Source organism: Salmo trutta, chromosome 11 (genome assembly GCF_901001165.1).
Source record: "Salmo trutta chromosome 11, fSalTru1.1, whole genome shotgun sequence".
Classification (NCBI taxonomy): Eukaryota; Metazoa; Chordata; class Actinopteri; order Salmoniformes; family Salmonidae; genus Salmo; species Salmo trutta.
The window spans coordinates 2319240-2334128 of NC_042967.1; the positions used below are offsets into that span (position 1 = coordinate 2319240).

The 14889-nt window shown below is 42.2% G+C and overlaps 1 protein-coding gene across 1 annotated transcript in view; it reads right to left on the bottom strand.

Moving 5' to 3' along the window:
- Positions 1–604: 604 nt before the first annotated feature.
- Positions 605–14889, bottom strand: part of LOC115202084 (catenin alpha-2) — a 688845-nt gene continuing 674560 nt past the window's right edge. The window contains exons 17-18 of the mRNA XM_029765967.1: positions 5936–6070; positions 605–2788 (exon numbers count right to left, since the gene is read on the bottom strand). Coding sequence (XP_029621827.1) covers positions 2501–2788; positions 5936–6070 — 423 coding nt within the window. The 3' untranslated portion in view covers positions 605–2500. The remainder of the gene's footprint in view (positions 2789–5935; positions 6071–14889) is intronic.

The window sequence follows — 14889 nt, forward strand, 5'->3', positions numbered from 1 at the left end:
ACTTCACAAAATAGATGGCATCATGAGGAGGAAAATGATGTGGATATATTGAAGCAACATCTCAAGACATCAGTCAGGAAGTTAAAGCTTGGTCGCAAATGGGTCTTCCAAATGTACAATGACTCTAAGCATACTTCCAAAGTTGTGGCAAAATGGCTTAAGGACAACACAGTCAAGGTATTAGTTAGAGTGGCCATCACAAAGCCCTGACCTCAATCCAATAGAACATTTGTGGGCAGAACTGAAAAAGTGTGTGCGAGCAAGGAGGCCTACAAACCTGACTCAGTTACACCAGCTATGTCAGGAGGAATGGGACAAAATTCATCAAACTTATTGTGGGAAGCATGTGGAAGGCTACCCGAAACGTTTGACCCAAGTTAAACAATTTAAAGGAAATGCTACCAAATACTAATTGAGTGTATGTAAACTTTTGACCCACTGGGAATGTGAAGAAAGTAATAAAAGCTGACATATATCGTTCTCTCTACTATTATTCTGACATTTCACATTCTTAAAAGAAAAATGGTGATCCTAACTGACCTAAAACAGGGAACTTTTACTAGGATTAAATGTCAGGAATTGTGAAAAACTGAGTTTAAATGTATTTGGCTAAGGTGTATGTAAACTTCCGACTTCAACTGTATGTAAGTATGTACAGGTCACTGCCAATATAATGGAAACACCAACATCAAGTGTCTTAATAGGGCGTTGGGCCACCACGAGCCAGAACAGATTCAATTAGAATAGATTCTGTGTCTGGAACTCTATTGGAGGGATGCGACCCAATTCTATCATTTGGTGTTTTGTTGATGGTGGTGGAAAACTGTCTCAGGCGCTGCTCCAGAATCTCCCATCAGTGTTCAATTGGGTTGAGATCTGGTGACAGATGGTTTACATCGTTTTCATGCTCATCAAACCATTCCATTGCCATTCATGCCGTGTGGATGGCATTGTCATCCTATGGGGGCTACGGTAGCCCAAATAATGGCCTGCCCAGCATTTTATATACATGACCCTAAGCATGCTGGGATGTCAATTGATTCATTATCTCAGGAACTACACCTGTGTGGAAGGACCTCCTTTTAATATACTTTATATCTCTCATTTACTCAAGTGTTTCCATTATTTTGGCAGTTACCTGAATGTATGTATGTTTGTAGGACTCTAGGGCTTCATTTAGACAGGCACCCCAATTCTGGTATTTTTTTCCCCCACTAATTTAACTTTTGACCAATCACATCAGATCTTTTTCAGAGCTGAACTGACTGATTAAAAGACAAATTAGTAAAAAAAAATATCAGAATTGGGCTGCCTGTCTAAACGCAGCCAAATATTCTCTGAGGAAACCACAACTAGTCATACCTCTCTGTGTCTACTATTACACTCTACACAATAATCCAATCAGGCTGCGATATAGTTAGTGATATCATCATGAGAAATTGATTTTTAAAAAGGCAATACCATAGGACCATAAAGTGTGTGCATCGTTCAGGAAACACCGTTAAGGGTCGGGAAGAAACAAGGAAACAAATTACTTGGATGCCAAACACTTTCAGTTACCTTAAACATAAGTTAATCCTAGCTCTACAGGTAAGGTAACATTCAAACCGGGGAAAAATACAAGATATTAAGTTAGGATGGGAATATTGACATTTGTGTTGTACAAAAAAAAGCACAGATCTGTGGGGGAAATACCGTAAACCTCTTCATAATCAGGCAGTGTGATTTTAAGTTGAAACGTTTCATCAATGTGTTATGAGGAGGTGACTTCATGCATTACTCAGTAAACTAAACTCTAGTTAAATCGCCTCCTTATAATGCACATTGTTGAAGAAAAGTTTCAAATGAAATTTCCCTGCCCGATTTATATAGAGGTTGACAGACATTTTTGCAGAAACCTGTGCTCTTTTTGCACCACGAAAATGCCGCCCCAAAGTTTATCAACCTCGATAGATCAATCCTCTTATTACAGTGATTTCACTACTGCGCCATTCATCATTTCCATTCAGGCAGTTAATGTGTGTACGAGCAGCCAGTCAGTACCACGATAGTAATGATATAGCAATAATATTGATGGCCATTTAGTCATTTAAGTGCCGCTCTTCTGATATGTTTTGTTTTTAACTTTTTATCTCCCTTTTTTGAGTAAGTTTTTGTTTTTAGTGTCACACATTTGGCTCTCACACGGTTAAGCTACAATAGTTATAATAGTAATAAATATGGGTGGGAGCGCGCTGGCTCCTCATTGGCCGAGAAGCCCAAAGTGTTCATGGGAGCTGTAGTTCAGTACAGGTGGTGGGTTAGCAAAGTCCTCCAGGTAAGGTTTTTTCATCGACCCTTCACTCAAAAGGGAGAAAGTAGGCGTTGTTATTATCAGTATAACTCCTCTCACCGAAAAGAAACAAATTAACACAAAGAAAGAAGTGAGTTTTCTTAAACTTCTCGTTGTCGGTGTTGTTTTTCTTGGTTTCAGTGACATATGTCGTGGCGGCGGACATCTTTAGAAGGAGTCCATGGCCTTGAACTCGCTGAGGGCCTGGACGGGCGAGATGTGCTTCTTCTGCGAGCCCCGTCGAACGCGCGTCTGACATTCCTCAGGCTTCTCCCGCTTCACCAAGGGCTTCTTCTCAGGCGCCTTCATGCGCCAGCTGACCACAGGCGAGTTGACGGCGGCGGCACCGTACACCTTGGCGTACTTGGTGGACGCCACGTAGCTGGCCTTGACTGTGAGCACCACAGCGTTCATCAAGTTCTTGGCCGCCTGGATCAGGGAGGTGGCGCTGTCCAGCTACGGAGAGAGACAGAGGATATCTTAGATGTTCAAATCTTTATACTAACACTATATCTTACGTTGCCCTTATACCTATTTCACTACATAGTATTAACTGTAGTAACAACATTGTAGTTACATAGGAACTTATTTTACTAGGTCAGAATTATACATTAAATGGACATATTAAAAATCACATATATACTGTCACATATATAACACCTGCAATTGAAGCAATGGTTAGGTCAACTGCAAACCTGCATCATCAACTGCACATAAAACATTCTGCAATCCCCATGAGGAGGGGGAGCGGTGAGAAGAGAGGGGAGGAAGAGGTGAGAAGAAGGAGAGGTGAGAAGGAAGATCTAAGTGATTGAATAGGTGTAAGCAACAATCCAACCAATTGGATATCTTTCAGGACCTCAATGAAGCAGATCTATTGGGCAGGTGTAAGCATTAATACTATCCAACCAATTGGCGATCTATTGTTTATTCAAAGAAAGAGTATAGAGATGTACCCCTTTCTTAGACAGACAGTCTTTTAGACACCCAATGTCACGCTGCAAGGTAACAAGAACTGCCTGCGGCAAAGATCTCTCACTGAAGAAGGCTTTATCGAGCGAACGGTTCTTACAGTACAGAGGTGAGCTCTCTCTCTGATCTCCCCCGCAGGGCGATAGAAGGTCCCACACTCGTCTTATCAGAGCCCTGAGTAGCTAGACGGGTTCAGAGTGACGGCTCTACCTCCAACACATCTCCTGATATGACAGCCTCATTAAGAGAAAGCGGTGTCCAAAAGAATATGGTTGCGTCACAAATGGCACCCTATTCCCTATATAGCGCACTACTTTCGACCAGAGCCTGTTAGGGTGAACACAGTGCCCATAGAGTTTCAGCTTATCTGTTGGGACTAAATTACTGCATATAACTGGATCATTTAAGCATAATTCGGGGTATCGGGGGCACCCACCGTGTTGCTAACCTTTTTATAGTGACCAGCTGGAGTTCGGAGCCAATTAAATCTAGCGGTTGACTCCCTTCTCGGGTTGGGGGGCAAGGGGGTAGGGGGGCCGGCCGCAGCCTCGAAATGTCAGCCAAACAAACGCAGGGAGAGAGGTACACCTGACCTCCACCAACTGCTAATTAAGAAGTGTCTGAAAAAAAGTGGGTGTCGTGTAGCGAGGGTGATGTTTTTCAACGCTTAATTGTCAGTTGTGTTGAGGACTCCCTGGGTTGGGGCTGGCACTGCGAAGGGGAAGAGAGAACGAGAGTTTTGCCAGACAATGATCGAGAGGAGTGTTACTCGAGGACCTGAGTGTTTCTAGCCATAATAAGCCAATCAGAATAGGGGGTATATTTTAACAGATAATAGCGGACATTTTACAATTAATGAATTGCACAATTCCCGAGAATTTAGTGAGCCTGTTTAATGGGGGGACGTGCGCGAAGATACACTACATGACCAAAAGTATGTGGGCAGCTACTCGTCGAACATTTAATTCCAAAATCATATAGAGTTGGTCGCCCCTTTGCTGCTAAAACAGCCTCCACTTTTCTAGGAAGTCTTTCCACTAGATGTTCGAACATTGCTGCAGGGACTTCCATTCAGCCACATAGCATTAGTAAGGTTGGGCATTGATGTTGGGCGATTAGGCCTGGCTTGCAGGTGGTATTCCAATTCATCCCAAAGATGTTCGATGGAGTTGAGGTCAGGGCTCTGTGCAAGCCAGACAAGTTCTTTCCCACCGATCTCGACAAACCATTTCTGTATGGACCTCGCTTTGTGCACAGGGGCATTGTCATGCTGAAACAGGAAAGGGCCTTCCCCAAATTGTTGACACAAAGTTGGAAGTACAGAATCGTCTAGAATGTCATTGTACTGTATGCTGTAGCGTTAAGATTTCCCTTCACTGGAACTAAGGGACCTAGCCCAAACCATGAAAAACAGCCCCAGACCATTATTCCTCCTCCACCAAACTTTACAGTTGGCACTATGCATTTGGGCAGGTAGCGTTCTCCTGTCATCCGCCAAACCCAGATTCGTCCATCGGACTGCCAGATGGTGAAGCGTGATTCATCACTACAGAGAACGTGTTTCCACTGCTGCAGAGTCCAATGGCTTCGAGCTTTACCCCACTCCAGCCGACACTTGGCATTGCGCATGGTGATTTGCAAATAATAGCATTTTTATTTTACTGGACTGATGGTATATGCTTCTGATGGTCATGGTGCTTTCAAGACAACTGGGAAATCCCCCCCCCCTGCACCAATAGTGTTGATTGGTGGGACATTTCACGTTGCTCATATAGCAAGGATTACTACAATGGTATCCATGAAAGTTTATACTGCCATTAGACAATATTGCCACATTTATTGGGTAATAATTTTGAAATGTTATATTGTTAAGTAACGTAAAGTTATAGGGTAAAAGATCAAAGAGAATACCTGGAACCTGAGTCTCTCTGACAGGTGGCCTTTGGCAGCCAGCAATCTAGACTAGAGCCTAAGGATATAAAGTCCTTTCCAAAACGCCATAACATTTCCTATAAATGGGGTGTATATCAACAGTATCAAATGGCTTTCTTTCCCATCTCGATCAAGACAAGTGGACAAGGGAAGGATGCCAAGTGACATTATTGAGATTCACCCCACAAGTGCATAGAAGGGTCTATATGGGCTGATTTGAGACCGGACATGCAATTAATTTCCACCTGTTCAGCGCTAGCTTAAAATACCATTTAAAGTTGAAACTGAGACGCGTCTAACCAGTTCAGTAGTTAGTATCCACCATAACGCTGCCATCATCTGTCCTGTGTTTTTAAACAAGTGCTGATGGAGAACAGACTAGGGCTTTCTGAAAATATTATTAGCTTTCAAATCCTTGCTTCCTCTGTTGTTGTTTCCTCAATTCCTCTCAAAACGCATTGGAGGAGAGGATCCAAGTTTCTCCCTCAGAACTCCTCCTCCAATGCTCTTTGAGAGGAATTGGAAGAAATAAGGAGGGAGGAAGCCTAGGGAAGGTCCCTTTAACTACTGAGATAAATGAATGAGGCCCACACACAGAATATTGCTGCTCACCAGTGCTTTATGCACCTGAATACAACTATTGACAGAGACCCTGGGCCTTGACTGTACCATGTGAGGGTGTTGTGTGGTGAGACTTACCCCAGAGACGATGAGCTCTCCTCCCAGGTTCTGGACCTCGGCCTTGACCTTGCTACAGATGTTGAGCTGGTGGCAGTACAGGGCGATTCTCTGCAGGTAAGCCAGCAGGTCCTGCTTGCAGGCCGAGTCAGGGCACTGAGACATGCACACAAACATAATGATAAAATGAGTTTAAAAACAGGGAAAATAGCTTAAAAAAATGTAAAAGCAGGGTTAAGAAATAGTCTTGTTTTGTACGTCAGAAGTAGTTTATAAAACGGTTGTGCTCAATTTTTTTCCTAATGGCATGTCATTTCTCTACTGTATTCATTCCTACAGGACAAAAACAACCAATCATCGAAATAGTAGTGTCCGATTAGTCAATTAGTAAGTCCTTTTCCGGCTCTCTATTCTGAGAAGCCATATGAGTCTACCTCTAGTATATACTGAGGTAAAAACAACACCAGAGAGAAAAATCTGCATCCCTAATGGCACCATATTCACTATTTAGTGCACTTCTTTACACCAAATCCCACGGGACCATTTGGGAATAGGGTGCCATTTGAGGCACAGCCACAGAGAGGGAGAGTTTTCAGACCCACTTGTAAAATGCACACAAAGTAGCTATAATATATTCTGGACATCATGCTGCAAAAATTGCTACGGCCCACAAGTTTCCTGGTGGGTAAAGAAAGAACAGTGCTTTCGCTACTTTGCTTTTAAAACGCTCCTGGGCACTGCTTTCTACAGGAACCTTTTTCCCAACCATTAATAGTAAATGGACCTAACTAGAACATTCAGGCAGCTCGTCTAGAGTCGAAGGGAAGCGAGGAATTCACACAGGGCTCACTTCCTTGTCTTTAGGGGGGCTAGGATACATTGGGACAGCCAAGTTAAGGGGTCGCACGAGCTAGCTAAGGGACCATGTTAATTAGGGCATGCAACGTTTTCAAACATTTTGCAATGGAAGATGAACATTTGCATTTCTTATTCAGTAGTCCCTCCCTGTTTCGTTCCATTTTCTTCAAGAACACGACCCATCTTTACCTATTCCCCTCGAGTGGCGAATGCCGTGCTTAGATTGTTTGTTTCCTTTCCACACTTGTTTTTTTTGACAGTTTAATTGTGCTTTAGTGTGCTTGTTCGCCTACACTGAGTAAGTAAGTAAGGGTGTGAGGCAGACTAGTATCGATGGACTCGAAGTACTCGTGTTGCAGCACTAATGGTCACAGATGCCTCCTGAGTAGCGCAGTGGTCTAAGGCACTGCATCACAGTGCTAGCTGTGCCACTAGAGATTCTGGGTTGGAGTCCAGGCTCTGTTGCAGCCGGCCGCGACCGGGAGACCAATGGGGTGGAGCACAATTGGCCCAGCGTCGTCCGGATTAGGGGAGGGTTTGGCTGGCAGGGATCTCCTTGTCCCATCGCGCACTAGCAACTCCTGTGGCGGGCCGGGCGCAGTGCACGCTGACACGGTCGCCAGGTGTACAGTGCTTCCTCCGACACATTGGTGCGGCTGGCTTCCGGGTTAAGTGGCCATTGTGTCAAGAAGCAGTGTAGCTTGGTTGGGTTGTGTTTCGGAGGATGCACGGCTCTTGACCTTCACCTCTCCCGAGTCCGTACGGGAGTTGCAGAGATGAGACAAGACTGTAACTACCAATTGGATACCATGAAATTGGGGGTCAAAAAAATTCAAAATCTAAATGGTCACAGATGCACAGTCATCCTGTTTGCACAACAAATAAATGCTTTGTGTCTGTGTCTCAAACGGCACCATATTCCCTGCATAGGACACTAATAGTGCACTACTTTTAACCAGGGCTCTGGTCAATAGTGCACTGTATAGGAAATAGGGTGCATTTTGGGAAGCACCCTTTTGTTCACATTATACACTGAACAAAAATATAAACACGATATGTAAAGTGTTGGTCCCATGTTTCATGAAATGAAATAAAAGATCGCAGAAATGCTCTATCCTCACAAAAAGCTTATTTCTCTCAAATTTTGTGCACAAATTTGTTTCCATTCCTCTTGGTGAGCATTTCTTCTTTGCCAAGATAATCCATCCACCTGACAGGTGTGGCATATCAAGAAGCTGATTAAACAGAATGATCATTACACAGGTCCACCTTGTGTAGGGTACAATAAAAGGCCACCCAAAATGTGCAGTTTTATCACACACAATGCCACAGATTTTGAGGGAGCATGCAATTGGCATGCTGACTGCAGTAATATCCACCAGAGTTGTTTCCAGAGAATTTTATGTTCATTTCTCTACCATAAGCCACCTCCAATGTTGTTTTAGAGAATTTGACAGTACGTTCAACTGGCCTCAACCGCAGACCACGTGTTGTGGCGTTGTGTGGGCGAGCGGTTTGCTGATGTCAACGGTGTGAGGAGTGGGAGTGCCCCATGGTGGGGTTATGGTATGGGCAGACATAAGCTATGGACAACGAACACAATTTATCGATGAGGCCCATTGTTGTGTCATTCATCCGCCGGCATCACCTCATGTTTCAGCATGATAATGCATGGCCCCATGTCTCAAGGAACTGTACACAATTCCTGGAAGCTGAAAATGTTCCAGTTCATCCATGGCCTGCATACTCAGTACTGGTACTGTGTCAATGTGCAGATCACATTGATCAGGGATATTATAACCAATGCTATAACAGTTTGTATAAATACACAAATGGACACAGTAGTCGTTTAATATATCTGTCCAGTGTTCCAGATTTATTTTGAAATATGACCTAAAATGGATTAAAATGTAATTAAGGATGTTAAAAAGCAGCTTTTCTCAAGTGACCCTGCTTGGCCTGTTAGCGTATATTGGTAAAATAAATATATATATATATATACATTGGCAGCTCAGCTGCTACCTTTATCAGTCAACAACAGCTAACTAGGTTTCCTCTTGACATAAAACTTTGAACTTCAACCACAGGATTTAAAATAGAAGGGCAAGGCGAAATGGTTGTTGTGTGGAGGATTTGCTTTGACTTGCTTTCTTGTTGGCCAAGCTGTGGATTGCTTGGCTTGCTAGCTAGCTTGCTTGTGTGCAGTAAGTGTGCTGTTCCTTCCTGAGCTCGTGGCCGTGTCCGACTACCCATACTTGCGTCCTAAATAATAGGCCATTTGAGTGTGAAAATAATCGAGTTGTATAGTATGTGACATTTCAAAAATCAAGTATACTTTAAATGCCTGGATGTCATGCTCATTTCGGCTTTGACAACAGCTGATAATCAGATGGGGTCTGTGCTACCGAAATGAACCAATAACACAAAACAACACAATCGCTCATGACACATTCTCAGTATGCAAAAATATAATGTTTTATAGTACGTGATTTTTTTTCACATCGAGTATGGTTTAAAAGCCAGGATGTTATACTCATTTCGGCTCTTTATCTAGTAGAATTTGAGCAGACTTTTCCACACTGTTTTGGAAGAGGTGAACTGCGAGTGATAGGCCCTAGTTCTCTTCAGGTAGCTAAACAACAAAACTAGGCTACTTAATTGGGAAGATGCCGAATCGAGAAGCTCCTTCACTGATGTTGAACTGTAGGCTGAGTCGTTTTTGTTCTCCTTAAAATATTGCATCGTAGGTATTGCATCGTAGGCTACATCTTTGAAAAATAAGTTCTCATTAAATAGGGTTTCTTGTTCTCTTGGCCTTTGTCAGAGCTTTTAAAATAAATACTTAACCAGCTTTTAAGTTCCGGGGGACTTAGGATGTGACTGCGTTATTGATGTCTTGTAAATTATGCCTTTTGATTTGAACAGATTGTTCTGTAGGCTAGGCTACCTATTTAAATGTATGATTCAAGCCTTAGCAGTCATTCTGATCTCATTCCCAATGATCAGCTCCTTCATTTATTGGGCTCTGAATTTGCGATGCACCCGACTGTCCACGTTTCTGTGCAACAGCCTTTTAATTTAAACATTTGAAAGGTTTTGGTATACGTACTAGTCTGTTTGATTTAATTTATATATGTTTCAGAACTTTGGTTTTACTAATAAATATGTTAAAATGGAGCCAAATGATCTGTTTCTGTCTTCAGTCCTTTTTAAATTGTAACAGTTGTCGTCTGGAAAGGACCAAAATGCAGCGGGTTGTATACTCATCTTCTTTTAATAGGAGAAAGAAAGAAAACCAAACAAACACGTATACAAAAATCACAAAACTGATGAACAACGAAATACAGTCTTGTCAGGCCTAGACAGCTAAACAAGCACAACCTCCCACAAATCAGAAACACACCCTAATATATAGGACTCTCAATCAAAGGCAACTAGACAACCCCTGCCTCCAATTGAGAGTCCACACCCCAATTAACTAAACATAGAAACAGACTAACTAGAAAGAACATAGAAATAGACTAGCATAGAGCAGTGACCAAAAAACCCGGAAATAATAAATCAAACACCCTACTACATAAACCATCACCCCGAAACACATAAACAAAATACCCTCTGCCACGTCCTGACCAAACTACAATAGCAAATAATCTTTATACTGGTCAGGACGTGACATAAATAGGATAGGTGGGCTATACCGGCTAAGGTATAGGTTGAATGTGATAGTCTGCCTACAACCAGCTTGAGTTTAGATAAATAAACAAATTGTAAATGAGCTATTATCAGGCTGGTTAATGTGATGCATGTCTGTTGAATTTCGAAAAACCCACCTACATACCTGCTACTGCGTTGCATACTGCATACTTTTTACTAAACGGTACATGCTAAATACTATGCGACAATGAGTACATAAACTGAATACTAAGTATGTTGTACGGGTGGGGTTTTGGACACGGCCATGTCTCCCCACCAGAGAACTTGGAAAAAACTGCTGGACCAATTACACACTGGCCTGTCTCAGCCAAAGAGGATGATGTCATTATCCAAGCAAAGAGCTTTTTAAAACTGTTCAAAAGCAAGTTTGAGATGGAGTTTTACAGTGAATTTTTTTCTTCTCTAATATGCTTTGGCCACAACTACAAGTAGGATAAGTCATCAACATTATTTGGGTATGATCAAACAGAATGAGTTTTTAAAATTGTTATTTTCATGGAACGGTTACTTTAATTATCTCAGGCGGGTCAGCTTCAACAAACACAATGGATCATCAAACACACACGCAGTAATGCCCCCTTAAAGCTGGGTTCATGCAGTGCTGCATGCAGATCGTGCAGCCAGTGAGGCAGACAGTGGGAGCAGCTCCTAGGACATGATTACTGCACCCACCACCACCGGCTAGCATTACCACACACACGCACACGCACATGCGCGCGCACACACACACACACACACACACACACGCACACACACACACACACACACACACACACACACACACACACACACAGTATATAAACACTTAGAAACACACACACACAACCCCCTTTCTCCATCACACCAGAAACCCACTAGTTTCTCCCCTGCTCCTGGCCAGCCTGGTTCAGGCAGGCAGATGACAATATGGTTCCCTGACTAATAGGCCGCCTCCTCAGCAGATTCCCTCCTGATGTAAATAAACAGTACGGGCCATTACCTTGCCAAGGCCGCCAAGGAAAGCAGGCAGCTTTATTCTCTCTCTCCCTCCCTCTTACTCACTCGTTCTCTTTTCCTGCCACTGACTAGGGGAGGACGAATTCTAGCCTGTAATCCAAACTAAATATTGTGAAACAGTGATATTTAATTTGGGTTTCAGGATGGAATTTCTCTCTTTCCAAACCTTCCTAACAAAGAGGAATTCTAGCCTGGAATCTAAACTGAACGTAGTGAAACTGAGCGATATTCAGTTTGTATTGCCGGCTAGAATTCCTCTCTTCTTCCCTTCAATCCTTCTCTAGTCAGAGTGGAATTCTAGCTTGGAAACAAAACTGATCAACGGCGTGATATTCAATTTGGATTCAAGGCTTGTGGAAAACTTTCAAGAGGGAGGAAGAAGCCATTTTGTTTTTACATAATTGGACCTGAAATGAATCAGCTGCTCTGCATTGGTGACTCGGCAGCAAGACTTATGTTATTAAACCAGGGGCCAAAGCTCTGTCAGAACACACACACACACACACACACACACACACACACACACACACACACACACACACACACACACACACACACACACACACACACACACACACACACACAGAAAAGGCATCACTAAATCACACCTCTATATTGATGGCTTGTTGCATTTTTAATCAGGCTTGTAGATAAAAACAGAGCTCTGCCCATGATTCTGGGTGCTTCACAAATGGCACCCTATTCCCTATATAGTGCATTACATGAAAACCAGGGCCCATAGGGACGCATTCTAAGTATTCTATAATAAATACATGGATAGAGCGGCAATGCAAATATGAATAATGACGTTTTACATACATATTATAATCAATGTCAGTACGGTCCTAATCTGCAACCCCAAATGCTTCCCTATTCCCTACACAGTGCACTACTTTTAACTCCGATGCCACCATCTCTCTGTGATTCCTTGTTCTCCTGACAATGGCCATTTAAGGCGTCTGACAGGGGGTCCTGGTAAATGATCATGCTTTGAGTTCTCTTCAACCCCACCTGACCAAGAATACATCCTAAATGGCACCCTATTCCCTATATAGTTCCCTTCCTTTGACCATAACCCTATGGGCCCTAGTCGAATGTAGTGCACTAAATAGGGATTAGGGTTGCATTTTGGATACAATCATTGTCCTCCCATCTCTATGGTAGGCAGTAGCACAGCGGGTTTCCAGAGGGTAGAACGTTTGTCAAGTTTCCCTGGACTATGCATAGGCCTGAGCTGCTGGACGCAGTGGGATTTATGTTTTAAGAAAACCCTCATTGGAGGAAGAAAGAGAGAGGACACGATAGAGGGCTTAGAAGACAGAGAGAGTAAAGAGTGAGAGAACGAGAGAGAGAGAAATAAGCAGATGAAGACTAGAAAGAAATGACAGCAAAAGAAGAAGAATAGTAAGAGATGAGGATAGAAGGAGAGGAGAAAGAGGGACCGTCCATCCGACTCTTTACTCTTTGGTGAAATGGAGCGAGCTGCCTCTAGGGGGCAAAGTGCTGCTCTGAGCAGAATATTTAAAGGGAAATGTCACCGCTACGCTTGACACTATTTGGGGTGTTTTTCCAGTCTACTTACATAATTATGAGTGATGAAAGGTGTTTCAGACATAATTATGAGTGGTGAAAGGTGTTTCAGACATAATTATGAGTGATGAAAGGTGTTTCAGACATAATTATGAGTGATGAAAGGTGATTCAGACATAATTATGAGTGATGAAAGGTGTTTCAGACATAATTATGAGTGATGAAAGGTGATTCAGACATAATTATGAGTGATGAAAGGTGATTCAGACATAATTATGAGTGATGAAAGGTGTTTCAGACATAATTATGAGTGATGAAAGGTGTTTCAGACATAATTATGAGTGATGAAAGGTGATTCAGACATAATTATGAGTGATGAAAGGTGTTTCAGACATAATTATGAGTGATGAAAGGTGATTCAGACATAATTATGAGTGATGAAAGGTGATTCAGACATAATTATGAGTGATGAAAGGTGATTCAGACATAATTATGAGTGATGAAAGGTGATTCAGACATAATTATGAGTGATAAAAGGTGTTTCAGACATAATTATGAGTGATAAAAGGTGTTTCAGACATAATTATGAGTGATGAAAGGTGTTTCAGACATAATTATGAGTGATGCAAGGTGATTCAGACATAATTATGCACCATAGTTGGGAGAGTTCAAGTAATGTCGTCATTGGTTGATTGAAACTGCTGTCTGATCAAAAAATGAATGAGTCATGTTTTGTAGCAATTATTGTAATAAGCTAGCACTGAGTAGATATGGTTGTCCTTGCTAAATAGAGCCATTGGACTAGTCTCAATGATGTTTCTATCTGAGAGGCACATTTCCGTGTTCCCACCCTCGAAGGCAGGCTTTTCAAAATGGGTGAGGTACTGTAATAGTTTGCAGGTTCACCGGAGCTATGTTACCGTGCACTGTCTAAGATTGCTAAATAATTAGCTACAATGGCTGCTTCTGCTTCAGCTTTCCAAGAAGAGCTGGATAAATGTTTTTTTTTTTTTAAATGTTATTTTACATACAGTTGAAGTCGGAAGTTAACATACACTTAGGTTGGAGTCATTAAAACTCGTTTTTCAACCACACTACAAATTTCTTGTTAACAAACTATAGTTTTGGTAAGTAGGTTAGGACATCTACTTTGTGCATGACACAAGTAATTTTTCCAACAATTGTTTACAGACAGATTATTTCACTTATAACTCACTGTATCACAATTCCAGTGGGTCAGAAGTTTACATACACTAAGTTGACTGTGCCTTTAAACAGCTTGGAAAATTCCAGAAAATTATGTCATGGCTTTAGAAGCTTCTGATAGTCTAATTGACATCATTTGAGTCAATTGGAGGTGTACCTGTGGATGTATTTCAAGCTAGCATGTATTTCAACCTTCAAACTCAGTGCCTATTTGCTTGACATCATAGGAAAATCTAAAGAAATCAGCCAAGACCTCAGAAAAAAAATTGTAGACCTCCACAAGTCTGGTTCATCCTTGGGAGAAATGTCCAAATGCCTGAAGGTACCACGTTCATCTGTCCAAACAATAGTACGCAAGTATAAACACCATGGGACCACGCAGCCGTCATAACGCTCAGGAAGGAGACGCGTTCTGTCTCCTAGGGATGAACGTACTTTGGTGCGAGAAGTGCAAAACAATACCAGAACAACAGCAAAGGACCTTGTGAAGATGCTGGAAGAAACAGGTACAAAAGTATCTATATCCACAGTAAAACGAGTCCTATATCGACATAACCTGAAAGGCCGCTCAGCAAGGAAGAAGCCACTGCTCCAAAGCCGCCATAAAAAGCCAGACTACGGTTTTAAACTGCACATAGGGACAAAGATCGTTCTTTTTGGAGAAATGTCCA